The sequence below is a fragment of the Electrophorus electricus genome, chromosome 11, assembly GCF_013358815.1.
Source record: "Electrophorus electricus isolate fEleEle1 chromosome 11, fEleEle1.pri, whole genome shotgun sequence".
NCBI classification, from domain to species: Eukaryota; Metazoa; Chordata; class Actinopteri; order Gymnotiformes; family Gymnotidae; genus Electrophorus; species Electrophorus electricus.
This window is the reverse complement of record NC_049545.1, coordinates 24,921,368-24,944,570: the sequence shown is the minus strand read 5'-3', so window position 1 is coordinate 24,944,570 and position 23,203 is coordinate 24,921,368. Positions and strand designations below refer to the sequence as shown.

The following is a 23,203-nucleotide window of genomic DNA, read 5'->3' as shown; positions in this document are numbered from 1 at the left end:
AAATACACACTGCACAGAAACTGTGTCTACACAGTTCTCGCATTCTTGCCATAACAGGTGATAGAAAATGTACAAAAAACACAGAAGCACAGAAATACTGTAATATTTTGAGTGCAGAAAGCAAATACTTAGTCTCATCATGCACCAAAATATCGTGTGGGAGTGGCTAAGACCAGTGGGCGTGTGATGTCGTGTCGGACCGGCTAAGACCAGTGGGCGTGTGATGTCGTGTCGGACCGGCTAAGACCAGTGGGCGTGTGATGTCGTGTCGGAGCGGATAAGACCAGTGGGCGTGTGATGTCGTGTCGCAGCGGATAAGACCAGTGGGCGTGTGATGTCGTGTCGCAGGGGATAAGACCAGTGGGCGTGTGATGTCGTGTCGCAGCGGATAAGACCAGTGGGCGTGTGATGTCGTGTCGCAGCGGATAAGACCAGTGGGCGTGTGATGTCGTGTCGCAGCGGACAAGACCAGTGGGCATGTGATGTCGTGTCGCAGCGGACAAGACCAGTGGGCGTGTGATGTCGTGTCGCAGCGGACAAGACCAGTGGGCGTGTGATGTCGTGTCGCAGCGGACAAAACCAGTGGGCTTTTCTCTGGCAGTGCTGCTCTGGTGAGGTGGCAGCGTAAAAAACTGATGGCCACAACAATGCCAGCACAGGTTTGTGAGGGGTGGTGTCCCGTAAGCAGGGGTGCGGTTGGTAATACTGGCTTGTTTCTACAGGGTGTGCACTGCTATGGCGGCGTGGATGAACTCGAGTGCCAGTCCCTCACCGTGTGAGGATCCAGGGGCACTAACCTGTGCAGAGGCAGCCAGAGGTTGTGAGGGCAAACCAGCAGAAAGGTAAAGAACCCCTACCTACTGGTACAGACCCTCCACCTACTAATACACAACCCCTACCTACTGGTACAGACCCTCCACCTTCTGGACTACAGCTGCTGTAGTTCACATGTCATCACCTGTTCATTCATTCTCAGCTGTGTCATCACCTGTTCATTCATTCTCTCTCTCACTCACACGTGTACACACACATGCAAACACACACACACACACACACACACACACACACACACACAGACTCTGACTATCATTGTTCGCACACCTCATTGTCACTTTGGCTAGTGTTTCTTTTCCCTGTAGATACACAAACATTCACACATTCGTACACCCATGGAAAACACACACACACTGCAGTTCAGCTCTAGACAAGTACCTGCAGTAATTTTCCCTCTAAAATCACTCATTACCCATGGCAGTCGGTCAGATTCATTCAGCTCACAAACCAGTAATACTGCCTGGTGGGAACCAGTAATACTTCCTGGTGGGGTCCAGGCTCCAGCCTTACCTTCCAAAATCTGGGTTTTCCTGTTATTCTATTGTCATACATGGCAAAGTTTCTTGGCATATCTGACCTGGTTCTGTTCTGACTCTGGCCGTCTGTAAAACACAGCGGATCTGCGGTGCTGTGTGAAATATTGATCAGCCTGCCAGGTGTGGAAACCTCCCTCTCTGCTGTTCACTCTTGGGTGGAGCTCAGTATTAGTGGTGTTGGTCTGCTCCAGCCATGGCTCCCTCATGGGAGAAACACCTCGTCTGCTTAAAGGAGCAACCTAAGAACACATAGAAATCTGTCATCATGCAGCCTTTAAAGTACTGAGCTGAAGATCTTTGTGTGTGTGTGCACGTTTGTGTGCATTTATAGATCTCTTCCACTTTGACTTTTTCCACTTTGTAGTAAGGCACCCTCACACACTCACTCTGTGAGAATCCAGAGAGGTTGCCAGATTGAGGAGCCCTGCCCTAATCCCTCTCTTCTGCTGAGAGGCGTGTGCCTCCTCTAACTGATTGCCTCCATTTTTCAGTGTCACCGTCATGAAAGCCAAGGCCGTGTATCCCTGTGAAGCTGAACACGATTCCGAACTGTCCTTCCAGGTCGGTGCGATCTTCCATGCTGGTAAGTGGGAGTGTTATCGCTCAGCTGCTAGTGCACCCAAAACAGGAGGGATATTGGATTCACCTGTTCTGCTCAGCCAGCTGAAAATCTGATCTCATATCAGCACGGGGAGAGAGGGAGGTGGAGAGAGAGGGAGGTGGAGGGGTGGAGGCAGAGTTGTAATCATGCCCCCCCCCCCCAGATTGTTGTTATCACAGCAGACAGCCTGGCTTTCAGACAGCAGTCTGTACTACCCGCATGGACAATTATAGTGTGTAGGAAAAGTTAGATATTAATTGCAGTGTTTTCTGAGCAGTATAGTGGCTGTGATGTCAGTCTGTGCTCTTGGTCTACACAGAACACATGAAGCGATGCTCTTGTTTGTTGGGATTGTTTAGACGGTGCTGTTACTGCCTGTTTAACTTCAGTGTAATAAAAGTATTTTGTTAATTATGTTCTTTTATGATGTAGTTTCAGTAAGAGACTGATGGATCATACAAACCGTGATTAAACATTGGATGTTTTTACATTTTCTGTATTGATATGTGATCCAGTACTCGAGTGCTGGAGTGTATATATTACTGTGTTTGTTTGTTTGAGTGTGTGTGTGTGTGTGTGTGTGTGTGTGTGTGCTGATATTGTAATTGACGTTAAACCAGTTTTTGCAGTTGAAACAAATGCTGTTGTCTCCCTAACCCCTAACCCCTACCACTGGGGCAGTGGCGTCTCAGTGGTGAAGGTACTGAACTAGTAATCAGAAGGTTGCCAGTTCAAGTCCCAGCACTGCCTGGTTGCCACTGGGCCCCTGAGCAAGACCCTTAACCCTCAATGACTCAAGTTGTGTTCATAGAATTGTAAATTGCTTTGAATAAAGGTGTCTGATAAATGGCGTAAATGTGAGTCTTTACCCTAACCCCTAACTTTGCCCATGCTAGTCTGCCCGTTCCCTGTGTGTAGGTCTGGAACGGATATGCGGTCAGTGTGCGTCTGACCCTGTCTGACCCTGTCCCTCCACGTCCCTCCCCACAGTGACGTGGTCCAGAGAGCCCGGCTGGCTGGAAGGGGAGCTGGAGGGCAAACGTGGCCTGATTCCGGAGAACTACGTGGAGATACTGTAGCACAGGACAGGGAATCCTGCGCCTCTTCCGCAGTCTCCAATGCGCCGTGACCTTTCCATGACCTTCTCCATACAGACACGTCAGCACATGCTTGCGTTTGCTTCGGAAAACAGGAATAAACCTCCACCTTGTGGATATGACATGGCTTTCAAAACTGTACATATTTAATGTGGGAGTATAATTACATGCCTTTGTTTCTTTTGGTTGTTTGTTTGTGGTTTTTAGTGGGCAGTTTGGAGTTTCTGCATGGATGTACTTTATTTTATATTATTTAACAGACACAGTTCATTTAATTGAATAATGTGTGTGTCCAGTGTGTAAGCTAAAAGTAAGAGCTCCACAGGATTGCGTTCTTCTAAGCTTCCTCACCAGAGGACCACCTTCAAAGTTCTGCTTTAAGTGTCTTGGTTAAAGCTTCTGGAAGCACTCAGGATGGTGTTTACTTTAGCGAGACTTCACCCATCAGGGTGCTTTAGCAAGGCTTCACCCATCCTGCCTGGGACGGTGTTCAGGACTCAGGATGGAGTGACCTTGTTGTTTTCACGTATAAAGCAAAAAAAAAAAAAAGTTTTTTTACACAGCAAGAAAACACTCTAAAAAATAAAACCAAAACGTTACACAGTGACTATAATGCACTGTTGAGAGAGAGAGAGAAAGAGAGAGAGAGAGAGATGGGCGGTTAACGTGGCCTGCTGGCGGCGTGTGAGCACAAACACTCCCCTGTAGCAGGCCTGCGGACCCCCCCAAACACACACACACCCACCATGCAGTGTAATGTCAGTCACATTTCTCCTGGCTTCAGGTTCCTGTGCTTCCCTTTGACTGAGCACTGGTGCAAGAGTTTGACACTGATTTATGACGCGCGTAAAGCTTTGGCTTTGCTTTGATTTCTTTCTATTTTTGGACATCCTGTCAATCGATGTTAAATAAATAAAGTACTTTTATTGTTATGCTGTGTTTTCTGTGCCCCTTGTACCCTGAACTAAAGCCCAATGATCCTCTGACTGTTCAAAACAAAGCAGCTCCCAAAAGTCGCTGTTGCTGGCCACCATCGGGCCGAAGCCAATGACTCAAAGTGGAATTAGACTATGAACATCCATGCATGTAACGTGATTACTGCCAGTATTCAGGTAAACTGCTATTTATTTCTTGACTTATATATATTACACAAACACACATACACACACGTTATATAACTGCTAAATGTCCTGTGAGCAGCACTTTCATACCAACATCTTAACAACAGGAAGATGCCTCCTGTCTGCTCGCGAAATCTGTTTCCTAGCAGCTATCAGTCTTCCTAGTGTCTCCTGGAGATGATCACCACACTCGAGCACAACCAGGGTTTTCTTACACTGTGCAGTGTACTAGCTTCTCTCTCTCTCACTCGCTCACTCGTGTGCGCACGCGCACACACACACACACACACACACACAAACACACACACTCACACTCATCCCTGTAGCAGTAATGTTTTTCCATTTAAACCTGTTCCTCCCTGCTTTTCAGAGTGGATTAAAGTTTTGCTGTCAGCTTCTGTTGTGTATAGGTGTGTGTATGTTGGGGTGAGGTGTGCGTGCATGTGTACACACACACAAGCTGCAGTGGGAGCTGTTTCATCCTGGAGCCAACACACCTTCCCCTGGTCCAGCGCTGGAGACCCTACTCACCAACTGCCTGGGAGAGACGCACCCTTGGACAGATGAGTGAGTGAGTGAGTGAGTCTGTTGGTGGGATCAACTTCTTTTCTCCACAGTACTGAATTCCACACAATGATGAATCCTAATTGAGCTCTTTGTGTTTGGAATCAGGTGTGTTGTAGCAGGAAACACGTCTGTCTACGATAAAGACCCTGACCCTGCAGTGTTAAAGACCCTCAGTGTATCACGTTCTTCTACCATGTGTGCACATGCGCACACAGCTTCTGGGTAATTAGTTTACAAATCAATTCCAGGCTTTGGGATGTGTGTGCGCACACGCAAAAATGCTATCACATTTCGGTGCACTGTACATATTAGCATACAAATGTCTTCCAGGCCACTGTGAAGTGTGTGTGTGCGCGCGCGCGAGAGAGAGAGCATGTGGGTGTCACGTATTACATAATTCCTGCCCCACGGTAACGCTGCAAACGTCCTCCAGGGGGCGACGGATGTATTTGCCTGGTGTGTGAGAGACGGTTATAAGTGGGCTGTTTGCCAGGTGCTGCTTACATAATCTACCGAGCTCACGCCCCGCCTCCCTGACCCCTACCTGCTTTCTTCACCTCTGCAGGCTGGAGCCTCTCCATATTCTCTCTGTCTCCGTTCTTCACTCTTTGTCCTACAGTATCTCCATCATTTTCTCTCACTTGTATTCATTCATTGCTTTACTGCTCTGATTCTCATGATTGGATTTCATTGGAGTTCATTGTCAGTCTGCATGCCTGCTCTATTATACATCTCTCACACACACACTTCCTCTCCCTCTCTCCACTGTCTCTGGCTATCGTGTCTAGTTTGGAACCAAATCGTTTTCATTTTCAACATTCTCTCTCTCACCCATTCTGTTATCTGTCAGTCAGCAAGCCTCTCTGCCTGTTTTTGTTTGAATGTATGTCTGTCTGTGTGTGTTGTTGTTGTTGTTGTTGTTGTTGTTGTTGTTGATGATGATGTAGTAGTAGTGATATTATTGATATTATCCAGCAAACCTTCATTATCCCAGAGTGCCTTGCTCAGTTAAACCTCTATCCCTCCCTCCCCTGCCCTCCTTTCTGTTCCTCACTACCTCCCCTAATCCTACCTCAGAGTGAAAAAGGCATTACTGTTCACGTTGTAGATGAACGGGCCTCTGAAAAAAAGAACCAAACGAAAGGGTGTGTGTGTGAGGAGGGAAAGCATGCCCAGCACACGTCTGGTGGCACAGTCCTGAGACTCGCCTGATCCAATAGATTCCGGTTGTCTGGCAGGAGACACTCTGGGAAGATTTTGAGGGGGCCGTGGATTTGCACAAAAGTGCAAAAGTAATAGTGTGTGCTGTCACGGGCTGGCGCGCGAGTGGCTGTTTGGGAGACAGCTGGTAACGAGGTTAATGGAGACACTTCTCTCCAGAGCCTGGGAGGTGTTATCTTGGTAATGCTTCATGTGTCCACGTCCCTCGCTTGCTCTTTCTGTGAATATGTTTGCGTTGCCAGATTTTCCTGTGCTGATGAACACAGAGAAGTTTTATTTTCTACTCCCTTCTGTCTCGTGTTCACACCCTGGCACACATGCACAATCTAGCCTAGAAGTACCAGCTTCAGGAGTATTCCAGGGGTATTCCAGGGACTGTCTCCTCCACTCACCAGCGCCCCTCATCCGTTCTCACGCTTGCTTCTCCGTGAGGCTCAGCTGTCTGTCCTCCTTTTCCACGGACGATTGCGTTGTCTTCAGGCCAAGTCTCGCTGTGCGGATCACGGAGAGTGTGGCCTGATCCACAACCATCCCCTCTCCTCAAGTCCCACACACAGATTTAAGCAGCTGAATATTAGTTAACCACAACAACAAAAAACTCGGACTGAAAGGTTATTGATAAGAACATTCATGGCCCTTAAATACATTTTGTTTGAAAGATTACATTATCATCAATGATATTGCATCACAAGGACAATAATATGGAGTCACGCGGTGCAATTGTTACTGGATTTATTGGAATCCGTTGATATTTCTGCAAACACAGTTATGGCAAGATCCGCATCAGGTTATACAGGGGAGAGGAGATCGCCGTGTCTGTTTCTGCCTTGGGCGGAGCGTCTGTATGGTCAAGAGTCACTAACAAGTATTGTACAAAGGGTCAGATTAAAAAGTCCCATAGAAAAGAAAACTGAAGAGGACAGGCCGTGTCCCAGAGGGACACGTATGGCTTTGTGTGCCAAACCGCTCCCTTCTCACAAACCCCCTCCAGCTTGTGACAACACTGGGATGGAAATAACGGAGCCGTTTGCATGTCCTTCGAGCCCGAGGTCACGCAGGGACGTCGGCTGGCTTGGCTTGTTTTTACATGAAGTCGCGTTTGTTTGTGGACTTTGTCGTCGGTCTCTTTCGACCGTGCTTTGCCCTTTTACTTTGATGCTGGGTGGAAATGTGTTTGTGCAAATGCATAGAATCAATATCATAGAAAACCAAACTCTACAGACGAGTGAAGCGCTACCTGTGTGCAAGACGAGGTCATCAAGTCCAGTTCAGAGCAACACGAAACGTGACAGATTTTATTGTCATCACATCCCAGCCGTTCTGAGACCCAAACAGTGAAAGTGTCATCGTCTTGAGCACCACAACTGAAATTTTCTTGAGGTTGCCAAGAATATCCTAATTAAGCTCTTGTTTTTTCTAAAAGGGTGTGATTTTTTTTTTTCTCCTCTACACATGACTTGCATTTTTCTTGTCATAAGTGTTTTAATAAACACAAAAAACCCGCCAGTGGCACTATGTCCTAGAGTGTGAACAAGCCCTATTAAAAAAAACAAAAACAAAACTTTGTTTACTGTTTTCTAAACCAGACTACAACTCCCAGACTTCTGTGCTCCTGTGATCTAATCTGAAACCACAGAATCATCAGGTGTGAGTGCAGTCTGAGTCCTGTCCAGACACTACTGGGAGGAAGCAGACACGTTTGGATGTTTGTTCCACTCACATACTGGTTCCAGCATGGCATTCAAACCTCAAGCTTCAAAAATGTCATCTGGGAACCGAAAGAGGAAGAGACCAAAACACACAACCCTTCCAAAAAAAAAAAATTACATTAGTGTAGGGTAAAACCCAAAAAAGACGAGCCTAGAATGAGTGAGTTTAAACAGTCAGGTAGGAAAGTATCTCGCACAATTTAACAGACATTCGTGTCTCTCCTACGCACATGGGGACTGGGATCAACACACACAAGACAACGGACGAAAAATGAAGAGAGTCTCAGATGAACATTTTTTTGTCTTCAGCCAATGGCTGAAGTATAAATGTTCCAAACAACGCAACAAAACAACTTAATTTATTTACAATAGATACTGTAAAATAACTCACATAAGAGGAAAAAGGCACAGATTCCTGTCTTAGATATACTGTAAACATCTTGTCTAAATGCATGCATAAACATTTCACTTTACAAAAAGATCTTGTATACTCTGTAGACAAAGTACTAATATATTTTAGCTTTTTTTTTTTTTAAACCAGCAAAATATAATTCTCTCAAAAATACTTTCCCATACATCCTTTAAACCTTTTAACATTTATCCTCAATTTACATATATACTTATACTTTATATTGATTTATATATATATATATATATAAATAAAATATAAAAAGAATGCAAGGAGGCATAAAACAAAAAAGGAGAAAATATTTTGAATTTATTTTCAGGTCTTTTATGAACTTCAACACAGAATAGATTACAAGTAACCCAGTAGTGGAGAAACAGATTACTTGGGTGTACTGAACCTCCTCTGTACAGTACTGCCTCATCATAATTATACACATCTATAATGCTCATGTACGCTAAACCAACAACTACACACACAGCCCAATATCTGTGCGCCTGCAGTCCAGCCGCACCACACCTCCCCACCTCCCGTTAGCCGCTCGACCAGACACACGCCGCCCGGCCGACATCCGTCATCACATTATCATCTTCCGTGCAAATCGAAGCCTGCTGACGGCTTGACCCTTACCCGAACCAAACACACAATGCCCTCTCAAGGAGCTGGTCAGCTCTGCAAGTGCCTGCTAGAGCTCAGGGGAGGAACATATCACATACAAAACCAAAACAGGCGTGAACAGGGGGGGCAAGGGACCGTACCATCACGCCAACACCGGCAGACTCCTTCACTCGTCCAACAGCAGGATGTCACCGTCACATCCGTCAGTAGCAATTGTGTGACTGTCCACATTTCACCAATAAAGTCATTTATTAAAACATTAGTGGTCCAAAGAGTCGTTTTTTTCCCTAGAATTCTCTGAAAACGTAGAATTAAAAGATGAGTCCCTAAATTTCTGTTAATTTAATCTTCCTCTGTACAACATTTGTGTAAAATATGACTATATATAAGCAACAGATATTTCTGCCAGTTTACGTGTGTGTGTGTGTGTGTGTGTGTGTATATATATTATATATATATATATATATATATATTTATTTATTTATTCATTCATTCATTCCCTCTAAGCTGAAAACACAGCAGGCTACTGTAGGTTTTATTATTGTCATCATGTTTCCCATATAAAAGCAGAGACCTTTACTCATAACTAACTGTACATGTGCGGCTACTGAAAACTTATACCTTATTTTTAGGAAAAAGAGAAGCACCTGGTAGATCCATCTAGAACGGCTCTTAAAAAACTTCATTACACACTTTTAAAAAATGCTTTATTTTTTAATTTTTTCTTTTTTTTGGAAATTTCATTACAAGGGAGCTGGTTTAGTCACTGTAGTTATGATTGGATAGGATTATCCTTACTTGCAGCTTTTCACACTAAAATATGGCATGTGTGAGTCTAGCTACCTATCCTGTGTTGCCGTGCCAACCAGCATGTCCTCTCCATAGTCCAGTCTGGATCTACTTTCCTTAGGGCTGTGGACGTACACACTCCGATCATTCCCATTGGTCCCGGACAGCAGCAGACTGAGCTGAAGACAGACTGCCTCATTTGAGATGCGCTCTGTGACGTCGTGTTAACAGACCCCGTCACTGAGCAGCTACTTTCTAAGATGCTTTTAGTGTTTGGCATTCACACAAACTACTCAGAAGGAAGCAGTTTCAGACTGAACCCAGGACGGACTATCAGTCTAGGCGTGTCTGTCCTAGTGGGCAGGACAAGAACATGAGAAGCTGTTGTATATATTGTATCGCAAATGCACATATTGGTTTGTACAATGTATACTAATAACCTCTCTACCTTTCTATCTAGCTCAGAAAGATAAATACACCAATATCTGAAAGAAATATTTATCGTAGGTTTTACTTGTGATAACATAGGACTGGAATCTTAGTAAAAATGTGTTTGTTATTAGAACTTAGTGTCAGTTAAAGCACACAAATCCACTTCTGTCAAACTCTCTTTCAGAGACAGACTCTGCTCTCTGTCACGCGACTCTTTGCTCCTTCTACGTGTTCAAACCGCCTCACATTAGCTGGAATGGTGGCATGTTGGTCATGATTACATCAAGGTTATCAAAAAGCCCATCTGTTTTCATTCAGCTCTGTGGTATTAGTGTCCTGAACTGGTTTCAGAAACGCACGGACATTTTTTTTCTATCCATTTGGACTTAAAAAAGGGACTTCACCGTACCCAAACATCTACCATACCATACACCATGTTAATCAACAAGAAAAAGATTCTCATTTTTAAATAAGAATGTATTCGTATTTTGCATATAGGTTTAGATTTGATTGTTCTTTCTTTAAAATAATAAGAAGAAATGTCGTGTGTTTGAATGCACACCGAATACACACGCTGTTCACTAAATATACACGCTGTTCACCAAATACACACGCTGTTCAGGTCTCAGGTAGCGTAGCCCTTGGAATAAGTCTTCTCTTGCTCCTCTTTGTCCAAAAAATTCTCTGGTAATGAAATTAGCATGGTTGCTACAGAAACATGATATAAACAGCAAATAGTTGTTGTTTTTTTTTCCTCAAAGAATAAGAATGTGTAGAGTTCAGATCAGTTAAATACCATAAATGCTTTAGTAATTAACTGCAGATTGTATGTATTAAGATGAAAGGTCACTACTCTCTGTCTTGTGCTCTCTCGCGCATGTAGTGTTTGAGTAGTGTTTCTACACTTGTACCTGTGTACTATAGCTTTACCAAAGAACTGTATGGCTTCATATCCACAAAAGGAACATTGTCAGCAGTGTTTTTGGGGGCAAGGAGAAATAAACACAAGAAGTTTTCTTCGGTCGGCCAGCGCTGCCATCTGGCCTCCACCGGCTTGGCGTGCGGGTCTGGTGGCATGTCCCGCACCGTGCAGGTCTGATGGCATCATTTCCCAGCCACTTGTCATGCCTGACTGTGTGCACAGCAGACCCACTGGCTAACAGGCCTCTTTCTCCATCCATCCATCCCTCTCTCTCTCTCTCTCTCTCTCTCGCAGAGGGCTGGGTATCCTCTCTTCTCTTTCATCTGTTGTTTGTTTTCGTCCTCCTGCCTGCTGTCAGTCACTTCTTGTGAAAGTAAATTATGTGTGTGAGGCCTGACTCCACCTTTGGTATCTGGTCACTGATAATCTCCACCAACATCTCAGGAAACTCCACCTTCAGAGCGTGTGACTCACGGAAGGTGTAGAAGCAGAAGTCCAACAGGTTCCCCACAAGCTGCACAGGAAAGAGAAGAACAACGCGTCACTGAGTTCCTCACGGAGACTCACGGAGAACTCAAACAATGCTAGTAGGTGACAGACAGCATCAAACAGAGATTAGAATTAGAGATCTTTAAGGTAAACTGCCTGTAAACAAACTTATTTTAGTGGAATCAAACTCCTGGATGGCTGATGTTCAGATAAAGGCAAGAGTGGATCAGAGATGTTAGCATTTGGACCATTCTTTACACAGCCTGTAATTGTACCCCAAAAATGGCAAACTGAAGTCTGTTGCACTTTGAAGATCACAGTGCAAGAGCCGTCTAGCCTAAAGCGGAGAGGTGGCGTTTAGAGTTTCAGGGATGCCATCAGCCCTCTTTATCCAGCAGTCATTAACAACACGAGTGAGGAATGACAAACGTTACACTGGTTGCTGAGGTGGAGGTGACATGATGGATATAAGGTGGGACTCTGAAGGGAGGCGTTTCATCCACAGTGTGAAGTCAGCGAGAGCTCTGCTGTGGGGGGGTATCACTGTGTATTCAGAAAACTATATGACATCCACCAAGTGAATAATACACACACTCCAGAATGTACGTCAGCTTTAGTCCTGTTTTTGGCTTCACGTTTACTTTGATGTTTTAGTTCAAACGCGTGAGGAGAACCAACATTGCCACATAGAGGGACGTCTCATTATCTGTCCTTCGTCTCACTAACTGTCCTCCGCAGAGCTTTAGTCTTCATTAGTTATGGTTGACTGTATGATTCTTTTAGAACAAAAGGACTCAACTTTTGAAATCCAAGATGTCTGCCTGGATTCTGTAATCACTTGTATTTAGTTTATTTTTGACAACACAGATATTCAAATCTCAACTCTCGAGAACGAGGTACTCCAGGTCCCTTTTACCTAGATGTGTAATGACAAACCTACCAGTTATATTTACTGTTCAATTAAATACCAGCAGTTACAAAATCCATGTGCAGAAATGATAGTTGTGGTGAAGATTAACAAACTCCATAAGATACCCTCCTGGAAGCAGTTCTATTGTTTGGACCATAGAGGGTGGTAGTGAGCGCAAGGGCAGTGAAGCTGATCCAGGATCAGCTGAGGCTTACATCGTGCATGGCATCCAGTAGCTTGGTGAGCTGGAAGAAACGCTGCCAGGTCTGGCCTGAGTTGTTGGTCGCTTTTCCCACACAGCGACGGAGCTCCTTAATGTAGTTCACCCTCATCTCCTCAAATGCCGCCTGGTTCTTCAGACCATCTTTGGGCACTGAGAAACAGCCAAGAGAAGACAGTTAAATAAAGAGGACAGATGACTCTAACTCCACCTACTTCATATCTCCACTAACTACGTCTACTCCACAGCTATCAGCGGTGAAGGTACTTGTTTAGTAATCAGAAGGTTGCCAGTTCAAGTTTCCACTGTTGGGCCCCTGAACATGAACCTTAACCCTCAATTACTGCCATAGAGGATGCGTGTCCTAATGGACCCATGCCTGTCTCAAATGACCCCTGGCCTCATCTCCGTAGTCCCTCAATGCCATTCCCAACTTCCCAAGACTCCACACACAGCAATGTTCTGACCCCTAAACAACCTTATAACCTTTTCTACTCCTCTTCTTCTGTTGTGATCTGAGAAGTACCTTACAGAGACAAGTCCCTCAAATACACCAAAACATGCCGCCATCTCTAATAACGAGTAAAGTGTACATTAAACAGACTACATCATGCTAATTAAGCCACTGGAGCGTCACTGTGAGACGCTTGTCTGGGTTCTGATGGTCTTTATGACAGCAGGTGAACTGGGCAGCTGCTTGGCACTGAAGGTGACCCAAGTTAACAACGCAGCACATTCACGTCCCCATCCACATCTTAGAACATTGTCCTGCTACTGCAGCTGACTCGGGAAGGGGCTCAGTGCCCAACACTCATCCCAGCGCGGGACCATCCTCTGGTCCCGCACCTCTCTGGATCAGGTGCTGAGGAAGAATGGTCTCCAGCCTAGTGTGCTAGTGTAGAAGTAGTTTATGTTGTCTGGTTTATATTATATTTTCATTTTCAGACATTAAAATAATACAGTAATCGTCAATCAGGGTACAAAAATGCACTGTGCCAAATAGCTTTCTCCCAGAAATATGCTGATCTCTCTCTGTCTCTCTCTCTCTCTCTCTCTCTCTCTCTCTCTCTCTCTCCCACTGACCCACATGCCACAGTCTCATTAACCGCCGGCTGGCGTTTAGGGCTCTGTTGAATGGAAACTGGGGCGATTACGTCACGCTAGTCTCTCTCTCCAGTGTAAGAAATCAATCCTGAACAACAGGGAAGAAGTGAAGCATGTCTGTTATTTGTGGAAGTAAAAACAGAAATGTGTCTGCATCCACACACTGAAGAGTTTGCGCTGTCGCATGGGCCGTGGACACTCGAAAACCAAGGCATGTACATCCATGAGAAGCATCGTATCCTGGATTGGAAATCTAACCCCTTTTCTTTTTTGATTTCCAACCATGATACCATGAGAGCAGCGTTTCTCCAGCCTATGGGCTGCAGAGGTGGGTGGAGCCGATAGCAGGCTCCTCTCTGTCCACTCCTTCTCCTGTTCGAGAGACGTGAGGAGGGTCATCAGCACTCCAGACCACCAGGGGCAGCAGATGACTCAACCTTTACCTCCACGGAGCCCCGAGGTAGTGGAGGAACAGACAGGTGTCTGTCTGTCTGCCTCTGCTCTGCAGACAAATGTCTGTGTCTGTCTGTCTTGACTCCTGGGGTTAGCCATCCCTTTAACAATCACAGCTTTTAGTACGCACTAAACACTCTGCAAAACCTTCTGCACTCTGGGGCCCAATGAGTCTGTCAGGACTCAATAAGACTTTGGTAGTGAAAGTCATCTACTGTGAAATTGAGCTGCATTACTTCTCTACAGTGGGTCCTGTTTCAATAATGAACTGACTATCGCCTCTCAGTGGCATGTGAGGGTGTGACGTAGTGCTGACTGTATGTACTTGTGACCACATGACCCTGCTTGACCATGGCGGGCCTGCTTGTGCCTCACCTATACCACAGCGTCACTTCAGAGTGCCGCTAACCCATCACCATGGAACTGAGTGGTTAGCATTCCATGCCAGGTGTGTTCACTTGGCCTATGATGTCACACTCCAGGTATGTTCAGCTGAACCATGATGTAACACTCCAAGTGTGTTCACCTGACATATGTTGTCGCACCCCAGGTGTGTTCAGCTAACCTATGACATCACAGTCCAGGTGTGTTCACCTGACCTATGATGTCACATGAGTGGTACCTCAGAGAGACATAGCATCTGTGGTTTAAATGACACACACGGAGGACAGACGGAAGGTTGGAATTCACAACATCGAACTAATTTGGGAAAAAACTCTATTTTCTACTCAGCTTCTGTGATCTCTTAACTAGAGCAACTTCCATATCTACCAGTCTGATGGTAAATGTGTGTGCATGCTGGGAGTGGAACACATGACCTGTACCACAGGAGCAACTGGCCACTCCCACACCTGCACAGACAGACTCACCTGTGCTGAGGAGAAGCAGCACCTTCATGGCGAGGAACTCTTCATAGGTGAGCTGCAGGCGCACAAACTCCTGACTGACCTGTTTCATGCCGATGCACAGGTCATACATGGCTGACTGCTGCATTCTCTCCCTGAAAGGAGAGAGAAAGACAAGAGAGCGCACCATCAGCATCCAGGGTATCCAGCTCCACTCGGACACATCCACCACCCTGCCTCCTGGGAAGTCTGGCTTGAATTGCTCCACCCCTCAGAGGAGCTCCACCCATCACAGCAGCTCCACCCCTCAACAGTGTTGGGTACTGGGTGAAGGAGAGGGAACCCAAGACTGTGCAGAGAGGCAGACCAGGATGTCAGGACAGGTGAGTCCCTGGAGCCAAGGGAATTCTGGGATTGGGAAGCAGCTGTGCTTTTAAATCACTGCCGTGTTGCCAAAAAACAAAATCACACACACACAGAGGGAGGGTTCATACTCTCACACAGACACACACACACACACACACACACACACACACACACACACACACACACACAGAGAGGGAGGGTTCATACTCTCACACAGACACACACACACAGAGGGAGGGTTCATACTCTCACACAGACACACACACACACAGAGGGAGGGTTCATACTCTCACACAGACACACACACACACAGAGGGAGGGTTCATACTCTCACACAGACACACACACACACAGAGGGAGGGTTCATACTCTCACACAGACACACACACACACACACACACAGAGGGAGGGTTCATACTCTCACACAGACAGACACACACACACAGAGGGAGGGTTCGTACACACACACACACACACACACACACACACACACACAGGGTGGGTTTCTACAGGTCCAACGCAGGCATGCAGAGAAAGAGAGAGAGCAGGGAGACACACACAACACAAACAGAGAGTCTACCTGTGCTGACGCCTGTCTGTCCATACCTGTCTGTCTCCCACTTTGCTGTGATGTCTCTTTTATTCTCTCATTCTGTCATGTAAACATGACTCAGATTTTTCTATATTCTTTTTATTATTTAAAGCGTGCTTTATAATTTATGATTTATGGCTTTACAGAAAGAACCAAAATAAATATTCAGTTCTTACTGAAAAACACTTATTTCCCATCTGAGAAGCGTCGCTAATTATAATTTTTGATTTATGCTTCTCACATCCATTTATGAAATATTACATAAACTTTGTTTAGCAAGCTCAGATTCTGCCGACTCACTGCTGGGAGTTTCAGATGAAGGACAGAGATAGAAGGAGAGAGCAACAGACGACAGGGCGAATGTAGACAGGTGACCACAGCCTCGCACCACTGGCCGTGGTTGCCATGGCGCCGGTGGTAATGAATTGTTGGAGAGGGAGGTGTGAAGCCTGGAGTCTTCGGGAATACAGCAGACACTTAGCAGTCGGCACACACACACGCATACACATACGGGCTCACACATGCAAACGCGCACACACACACACACACACACACACATGCAAACGCACACACATACGCGCTCACACATGCAAACACACATACGCGCACGCACACACACGTACGCACACGCACGCACAGCATTGCTGGAGAGGCCTTTGTTTCAATTCATACTCTACAACCACAACTACTCTAACCACATTCATAATATTGGTTTCTTACAACGCTATAATCCAGGATGGTCTTTTGAATGTAGTTTTGTAACACAGAACTTCTTTATTCATCATGTTATTTCCTGTTTCTTATTATTATTAGTGCTGCAGCTTTGAGCTGTGCTGATCAGCTGACCTGTCAGCCACATGTATTACGTTTTAGCTGCGTGTGCAAAGCACACCGTCAACATTTGCAGACATCAACGTCCATATCTTAATGTTTCTGGCCAAAACTAAGCATTCCTGAGAATGTTTTGTAAGAGTGTGCTTGTGTGTTCTGCTTCCTGTCTCTTAGTGAGGGAAGGTCTTTGGTAAGGAGCACACGCAGGTATCGAGGACACAGGAAACTCGCAAACTTGCGCATTATGGTGGCTTTTTTGTGATGAACTAGGTTCTCTTGCTTTCTCTGCTTTCAATCGATATATTTTAAGGACGTTGCTCAGAGACACAGCTCTGCTTTCCCCCACACAGGCACTGCAGTGGGGAGATGTTCTAGCGCAGAGGGACTTTTCATCCGTGCAGGAGAAACTCCATTAATGATGTTTTTCAACTACGTGCAGGTCAATACAATGATACAATACTGTTCTGTTAAATGGCACCTGGAGAGGTTCATGAACAGGATGTCAGTTTCGTTACTGCACCATGAGAAGGCATTCCCAGTGATTCAGTAAAATAGTGGACTACACACACACACACACACAAACACACACACACACACACACACACACACACACACACAAACGTGCGTGCGTTTGTCGTGAACAGAAGTGATACCCCGGGCTTCGTGACCATCCTGGCAGACTCGGGGTCAGTCCAGGGTGGAAGTGGGGTAACACAGGTAACGGAGCTCTCACACAGGTAACGGAGCTCTCACACAGGTAACGGAGCTCTCACACAGGTAACGGAGATCTCACACAGGTAACGGAGCTCTCACACAGGTAACGGAGATCTCACACAGGTAACGGAGCTCTCACACAGGTAACGGAGCTCTCACACAGGTAACGGAGATCTCACACAGGTAACGGAGATCTCACACAGGTAACGGAGATCTCACACAATCAGCAGGGAGGCCACGATAAACATTTTGTGACGCAGTGTCTCTGAAGGAACTAAGTGTGGAGGTGCAGCTTCCATCTGTCTGGGTGGGGTTGGGGTGGTGTAGTGCCCTCACTGCTGGCAGACTACCCCACCCTCAACTTACAAAGCACTCAACTTACAAGCCAACTGTGTAACTTAAGAAATGCTCTTTTAACACTTTAAAATTTTCAGTGTGACAAATACCGACAAAACATCTAAGATTCCCCACAGCTAATTCTTACTGTTTTAACCATCATAAATCAAATTTAAAAAATAAAACAGGACACACAAGCCTCTTCTTCATATCTGCCACTTTTGCCCTAGTACTGTTTTTTTCTCCTTTATATTTCCTCATTTGCCGGGAGGTTGCAGTACTGTGGCTGTCCTACAGGGGCCGCTCTGTTCCCTCACCTTATAACAGGGCCTTGCAGGTCTAAGGGCCAAGGGAACAAAATGCCCCTCCTTCCTCCCATTTCTTGTAGTCTCTTGTCTGTCTTGCTGAATCACGTGCCCCACCCACTTGCTACTGGACTCCGCTGATGTGATCAGGGTGCTTTGGAGAAAACGTGTTTTCTGCTGCACACGTCCAAATCTCCTCCAGGCATTGAGGTGGCGGGCTAACATTACAATCGGACTTGGGTTTTCGAGTTTTGACATCAGAGCTAGCATGCCATGACAAAAGGTTTCAGACTGCTTGTCTGTCCTTAAGTCAAACAATTATCATGATTTATTTCTTATTGTTATTATTTAGTTTTATTATTTATTTATTGTGTATTTGAGCAGTACGATCCCGTGCTTTGTTTACACTTCCTACTTCCCAGTGGGAAAAGCTGTGGTCATAAATTCTATATCTGAACAAACATGTCCTGGGTTTTTAAACAAATTTACCAAGATGGTAGTGAAGATATGAAGGTTTGCAACGTGTCCCCAGCACGGGAGCCTGTCAGCGTCAGGCCAGACTGACTGCACTTACTCGTTGAAGACGAGGTCCGGTGCGAAGTACAGCATCTGGGCGTTGGTGTGTTTGTAGGATCTCCAGCTGAGCGAGAAGGACGAGAGACACATCCAGGAGTACTGGATCAGGGTGATCTGGTCCTCAATCGGCAAAGAACGGAAACCTGCACAGCAAGAAGAGGACGAGAGAGAGAGAGGGGTAGAGAGAGATGGGTAGAGAGATGGAGAGAGAGATGGAGAGAGAGAAGGGTGGAGAGAGAAAGATGGAGAGAGAAAGATGGAGAGAGAGATGGAGAGAGAGGGGTGGAGAGATGAGAGAGAGAGGGGTGGAGAGAGATGGGTAGAGATGGAGAGAGAGAAGGGTGGAGAGAGAAAGATGGAGAGAGAGATGGAGAAAGGGGTGGAGAGAGATGAGGGAGAGAAGGGTGGAGAGAGAAAGATGGAGAGAGAAAGATGGAGAGAGAGGGGTGGAGAGAGATGGAGAGAGAGAGGGGTGGAGAGAGAGAGATGGAGAGATGGAGAGAGAGGGGGGTGGAGAGAGAGAGAGAGATGGAGAGAGACCACAGGCATCAGTCTACAGAGCACAGGAGTCTACGGGACCTCACCCGCCACCACCAGCTGAGGGCAAACAGAAGAGAGAAGTTCCCCTGTGGTTGGTAAGCAGAGACTGCATGTGTGTTCATGTATGTGTCTGTCTGTGTGTGTGTGTGTGTGTGTGTGTGTGTGTGTGTGTGTGTATGTGTGTGTGTGTGTGTTAAAATCAGACTTGTGTTGGGTGAACAGGCAGGTAAACAACATTCCGCTAACTGGATGTGTGTACAAGGAGGTGACCTGCGTGTCTTGATCCACTGGCGAGTGTCTGGCTGGGTTAATATTTGTGTCCATGCCATACACTCCTGAAGAACACACACTAACACACACTAACACACACTACAGTCTGCAGCAGGCCTGCATTCTCCAGCCTGTTATCTCCAGAGAATATTTCTGCCACCTCTCTGGAGTTCTCCGTACATCTACGCACTCACCCGACCTGCAGCGTGAGGTGAACGAGAGCACTCACACAGCTCATCGGTGAAGAAGAACTGGTTTGAGGAGTGGAGAGCACCTGAGTCACCTGTCACGTTTCCAGTAGAGAGAGGCCATGGTATCGGGACTGCGGGAACCTCGCCAAGAGTGCCAGTGTGCTTCCCGACATGCTACAGTCCTGTGTGTACGTCCCATTAAAAAGCAATCACCCTAACTGGTTCAAGTGTCAAGTGACTTTTGACCCAGAAACAACAGACATGCTGCCAGACATGGGTGTCAGAGTCTGGCAAAAAACTTTGAGCGCTAAAGTGAAATGTGGCAAAACCAGTTAGCGACCAATTACCATGCAATGTGTCAGGCTGTAACATGGTATTATGACAGGTTAGTACTGGTATGGGCTTGTATTATGACAGGTTAGTACTGGTATGGGCTAGTATTATGACAGGCTAGTACTGGTATGGGCCAGTATTATGACAGGTTAGTACTGGTATGGGCTAGTATTATGACAGGCTAGTACTGGTATGGGCCAGTACTATGACAGGTTAGTACTGGTATGGGCTAGTATTATGACAGGCTAGTACTGGTATGGGCTAGTATTATGACAGGCTAGTACGGGTATGGGCTAGTATTATGACAGGTTAGTACTGGTATGGGCTAGTATTATGACAGGCTAGTACTGGTATGGGCTAGTATTATGACAGGCTAGTACTAGTATGGGCTAGTATTATGACAGGCTAGTACTGGTATGGGCTAGTATTATGACAGGTTAGTACTGGTATGGGCTAGTATTATGACAGGCTAGTACTGGTATGGGCTAGTATTATGACAGGCTAGTACTAGTACGGGCTAGTATTATGACAGGCTAGTACTGGTATGGGCTAGTATTATGACAGGCTAGTACTGGTATTAGTACTGGACAGTGAGCATCGTTACGGGTTACCACCACCCACTACCACTGGACTGCATGGGAATCCCTCCTCCACTAATGCAGTACTCCTGATCTTACAGCGTGTCTCTGAAAGTCATGGAGGCCCAGTTTCCTTTGGTGTCTGACTGCCTTTCTAGTTCTATATCTGGATATAGCAAGCGGACACCCTGGTATCAAATAATTGCAATACAGCAAATGAATCCTCAGAGGAGAAAAGCACCACTGTGAAGGGCCGAATCTTTACAAAACTTTAGTTTATTCTACAGCCACTTAATAAAGACTAAAATGACAACAAAAACTCTAATTCAGTTCTACGACACCAGAAGAGAGATTACACTACAAGGGCTCTGCGTATGTAGGAATCACTGAATCAATGATCATTGATTATTTAACAAGCTGACAAATTGAAAGAAACGAGAAAACCCAGAATTGTTGCAGACTTTTTATACTGTAACAGCCTGCTTTTACTGTTAAAACTAATATTAACTTAAAAAAATGTTAATTAAGTTATATATTGTTAAATTATGTTATTATGTGAATGTGTTAAACTGCTGTGTTTCTCCTGAAGTTCTGATGAGTTTTTCCAATGGAAACAAACTGAAGACTTCAAACAGTGGAAGGGAGCGTTTGGTATGTCATTTCCTCTCAGGTCTCTATGGAGCGCTAACAGACTGCTGCTAGTTCTGATTATTTTTAGCAACTCCAATGTGATTTTTGTGTATTTGTTTGTTTGTTTAAAGCACATTTCACAGGAGGCTGAATAATGCTTGCTTATCTTCAGCTCTGGTATATTAGTGTAGCAGACATGCACAGTATGAACAACCGCTGCCCTGTGCAGTCATAACCCAACCTGCCTCTGGAATTCAGTGGTTCCTAAACACCTTCACTGGCTGAGTTACATGTGCTGCACAGACACCTGAATTAAACTCTACTGTAGAGTACCATGGACCTCCATGGGCCTGGACTAAACTCTACTGTAGAGTACCGTGGACTTCCATTGGACTGGACTAAACTCTATTGTACAGTACCATGGACGTCCATGGGCCTAGAGTAAACTCTACTGTAGAGTACCGTGGACCTCCATGGGCCTGGACTAAACTCTACTGTAGAGTACCGTGGACCTCCATGGGCCTGGACTAAACTCTACTGTAGAGTACCGTGGACCTCAAACTGGCGTACCTGGAAGTACTTTGGCCCACTTGACCACGCGGATCATCTGTTTTCCGGCGAGCTTGTTGAGACTGGAGAGCAGGTGATCAGTCGTGTCGGGCTGCGTGTTGTCGTAGCCGGCAAACACCATCTCTGGCTCAATGAGTTCCAGGATGCTGCACACGGAAGGAGACAGGTAGGGCATGACCCCGGCGCCGTGGGGAACCAGTGCCATGGCGGAGTTTAGCTCCTTCTCTGAACCGAGGAATGACGGCGCGTCTTTGGGGCCCTGCTGAGACGAGTCCTCGCTCACCGTCTTCAGCTTACCCAACTTCTTGGACTTCCGTGCTGGCCAGAGGATGAAAAAAATAACAAAAAAGGGTGAAAATGTTGCTAGGTTGTTTGTTTGTTTGTTTGCTGTTGTTGTTCATTTGTTTTTTCCTAGATTTCTAGATTATTCTCCTGGGTTCTTTTGTCCTACTAAAGTAAGATAGTTGAGGATAGTTCTGTACTCAAAAAGCATGACTCAGAGATCATTAGAGTGGTGTGTGTGTGTGTGTGTGTGTGTGTGTGTGTGTGTGTGTGTGTGTGTGAGTGAGTGAGTGAGTGAATAAGAGGGAGAAAATAAATAAATACAGTTGTTTTAAGAACTATGATGTTTCATAGGAAACGTGGTGTTAATAGATTTAAATACATACACGAGGTGGTTATGAACAGACAGGCAGTGACAAAACAAAGACAACTCGGAATTACACCGTTGTTTTAGGCAGTACTTAAAAATCCAATTTGATGGAAATTGTGTTTGTTTGGCTTGCAATGACGCATAAAAATAGAAAATAAATTGCTATGGTTTGATAGGCGACAGCTCACAGAACAAGACCTGATATAAGGACCTGTCACTCAAACCACAGCAAACCAGGCCCATTCCAGCCACAGCAGACCTGGGAGACGTCTCTCCTCACCTTTAGACATCCTGCACTCATTTACCATCACTTACTGAAAGACTCTTACGCAAGACTTCTCACAATCACTCATTACGTTTTAAAAGAGGACAATCCCAGTCATTTGTGCGGAGCCACGCAGGCTTAGGGCTCAAACAAGGGCAGCGATCAGACCAGGAATGAGGGTTGAGCCTGTTTTGAACTTGTTTTGTCTGCTGTCATCTTGGAATCGTTGGGTATCATTGGTCATTGACTAATCTGTCATGCTGCCAAATTTCCTTAATAGTCCTTAGTGACATTTTAAAGTAGTTTTTTTTCCCCCTCAGGAATTATAAATGATAAGGGCACATCTTATCAGAAAGTCTTGCATTTTTCAGAAACTATATAAACTTTACTTGGTATATGATCATATATGATCTAGTGTAGAGCTGTGAGGATGTTTCTGTTTATTACAAATTGTAATAATTTTTGTTAGGTGTAATCTTTGTCATTTCTGATATTAAAACTGTAAATATGACACAAAAACCCAGTAATCCCAATACGGCAATATGACACAAAAGCCCAGTAATCCCAATATGACAATATA

The 23,203-nt window shown here is 45.5% G+C and overlaps 2 protein-coding genes across 11 annotated transcripts in view; one reads left to right on the top strand and one right to left on the bottom strand.

Moving 5' to 3' along the window:
• Positions 1 to 4,000, top strand: part of arhgap10 (Rho GTPase activating protein 10) — a 64,665-nt gene extending 60,665 nt beyond the window's left edge. For both annotated transcript variants that reach the window (XM_035531716.1, XM_035531715.1), the window contains exons 21-23: positions 723 to 842; positions 1,862 to 1,953; positions 2,962 to 4,000. In XM_035531716.1, coding sequence (XP_035387609.1) covers positions 723 to 842; positions 1,862 to 1,953; positions 2,962 to 3,050 — 301 coding nt within the window. In that variant the 3' untranslated portion in view covers positions 3,051 to 4,000. The remainder of the gene's footprint in view (positions 1 to 722; positions 843 to 1,861; positions 1,954 to 2,961) is intronic.
• A 4,383-nt stretch (positions 4,001 to 8,383) lies between these two features.
• nr3c2 (nuclear receptor subfamily 3, group C, member 2) overlaps positions 8,384 to 23,203 on the bottom strand; it is a 61,922-nt gene continuing 47,102 nt past the window's right edge. For all 9 annotated transcript variants that reach the window (XM_035531696.1, XM_035531694.1, XM_035531701.1 and 6 more), the window contains 5 exons: positions 21,707 to 22,024; positions 18,593 to 18,737; positions 14,899 to 15,029; positions 12,468 to 12,625; positions 8,384 to 11,367 (listed from right to left, as the gene is read on the bottom strand). In XM_035531696.1, coding sequence (XP_035387589.1) covers positions 11,212 to 11,367; positions 12,468 to 12,625; positions 14,899 to 15,029; positions 18,593 to 18,737; positions 21,707 to 22,024 — 908 coding nt within the window. In that variant the 3' untranslated portion in view covers positions 8,384 to 11,211. The remainder of the gene's footprint in view (positions 11,368 to 12,467; positions 12,626 to 14,898; positions 15,030 to 18,592; positions 18,738 to 21,706; positions 22,025 to 23,203) is intronic.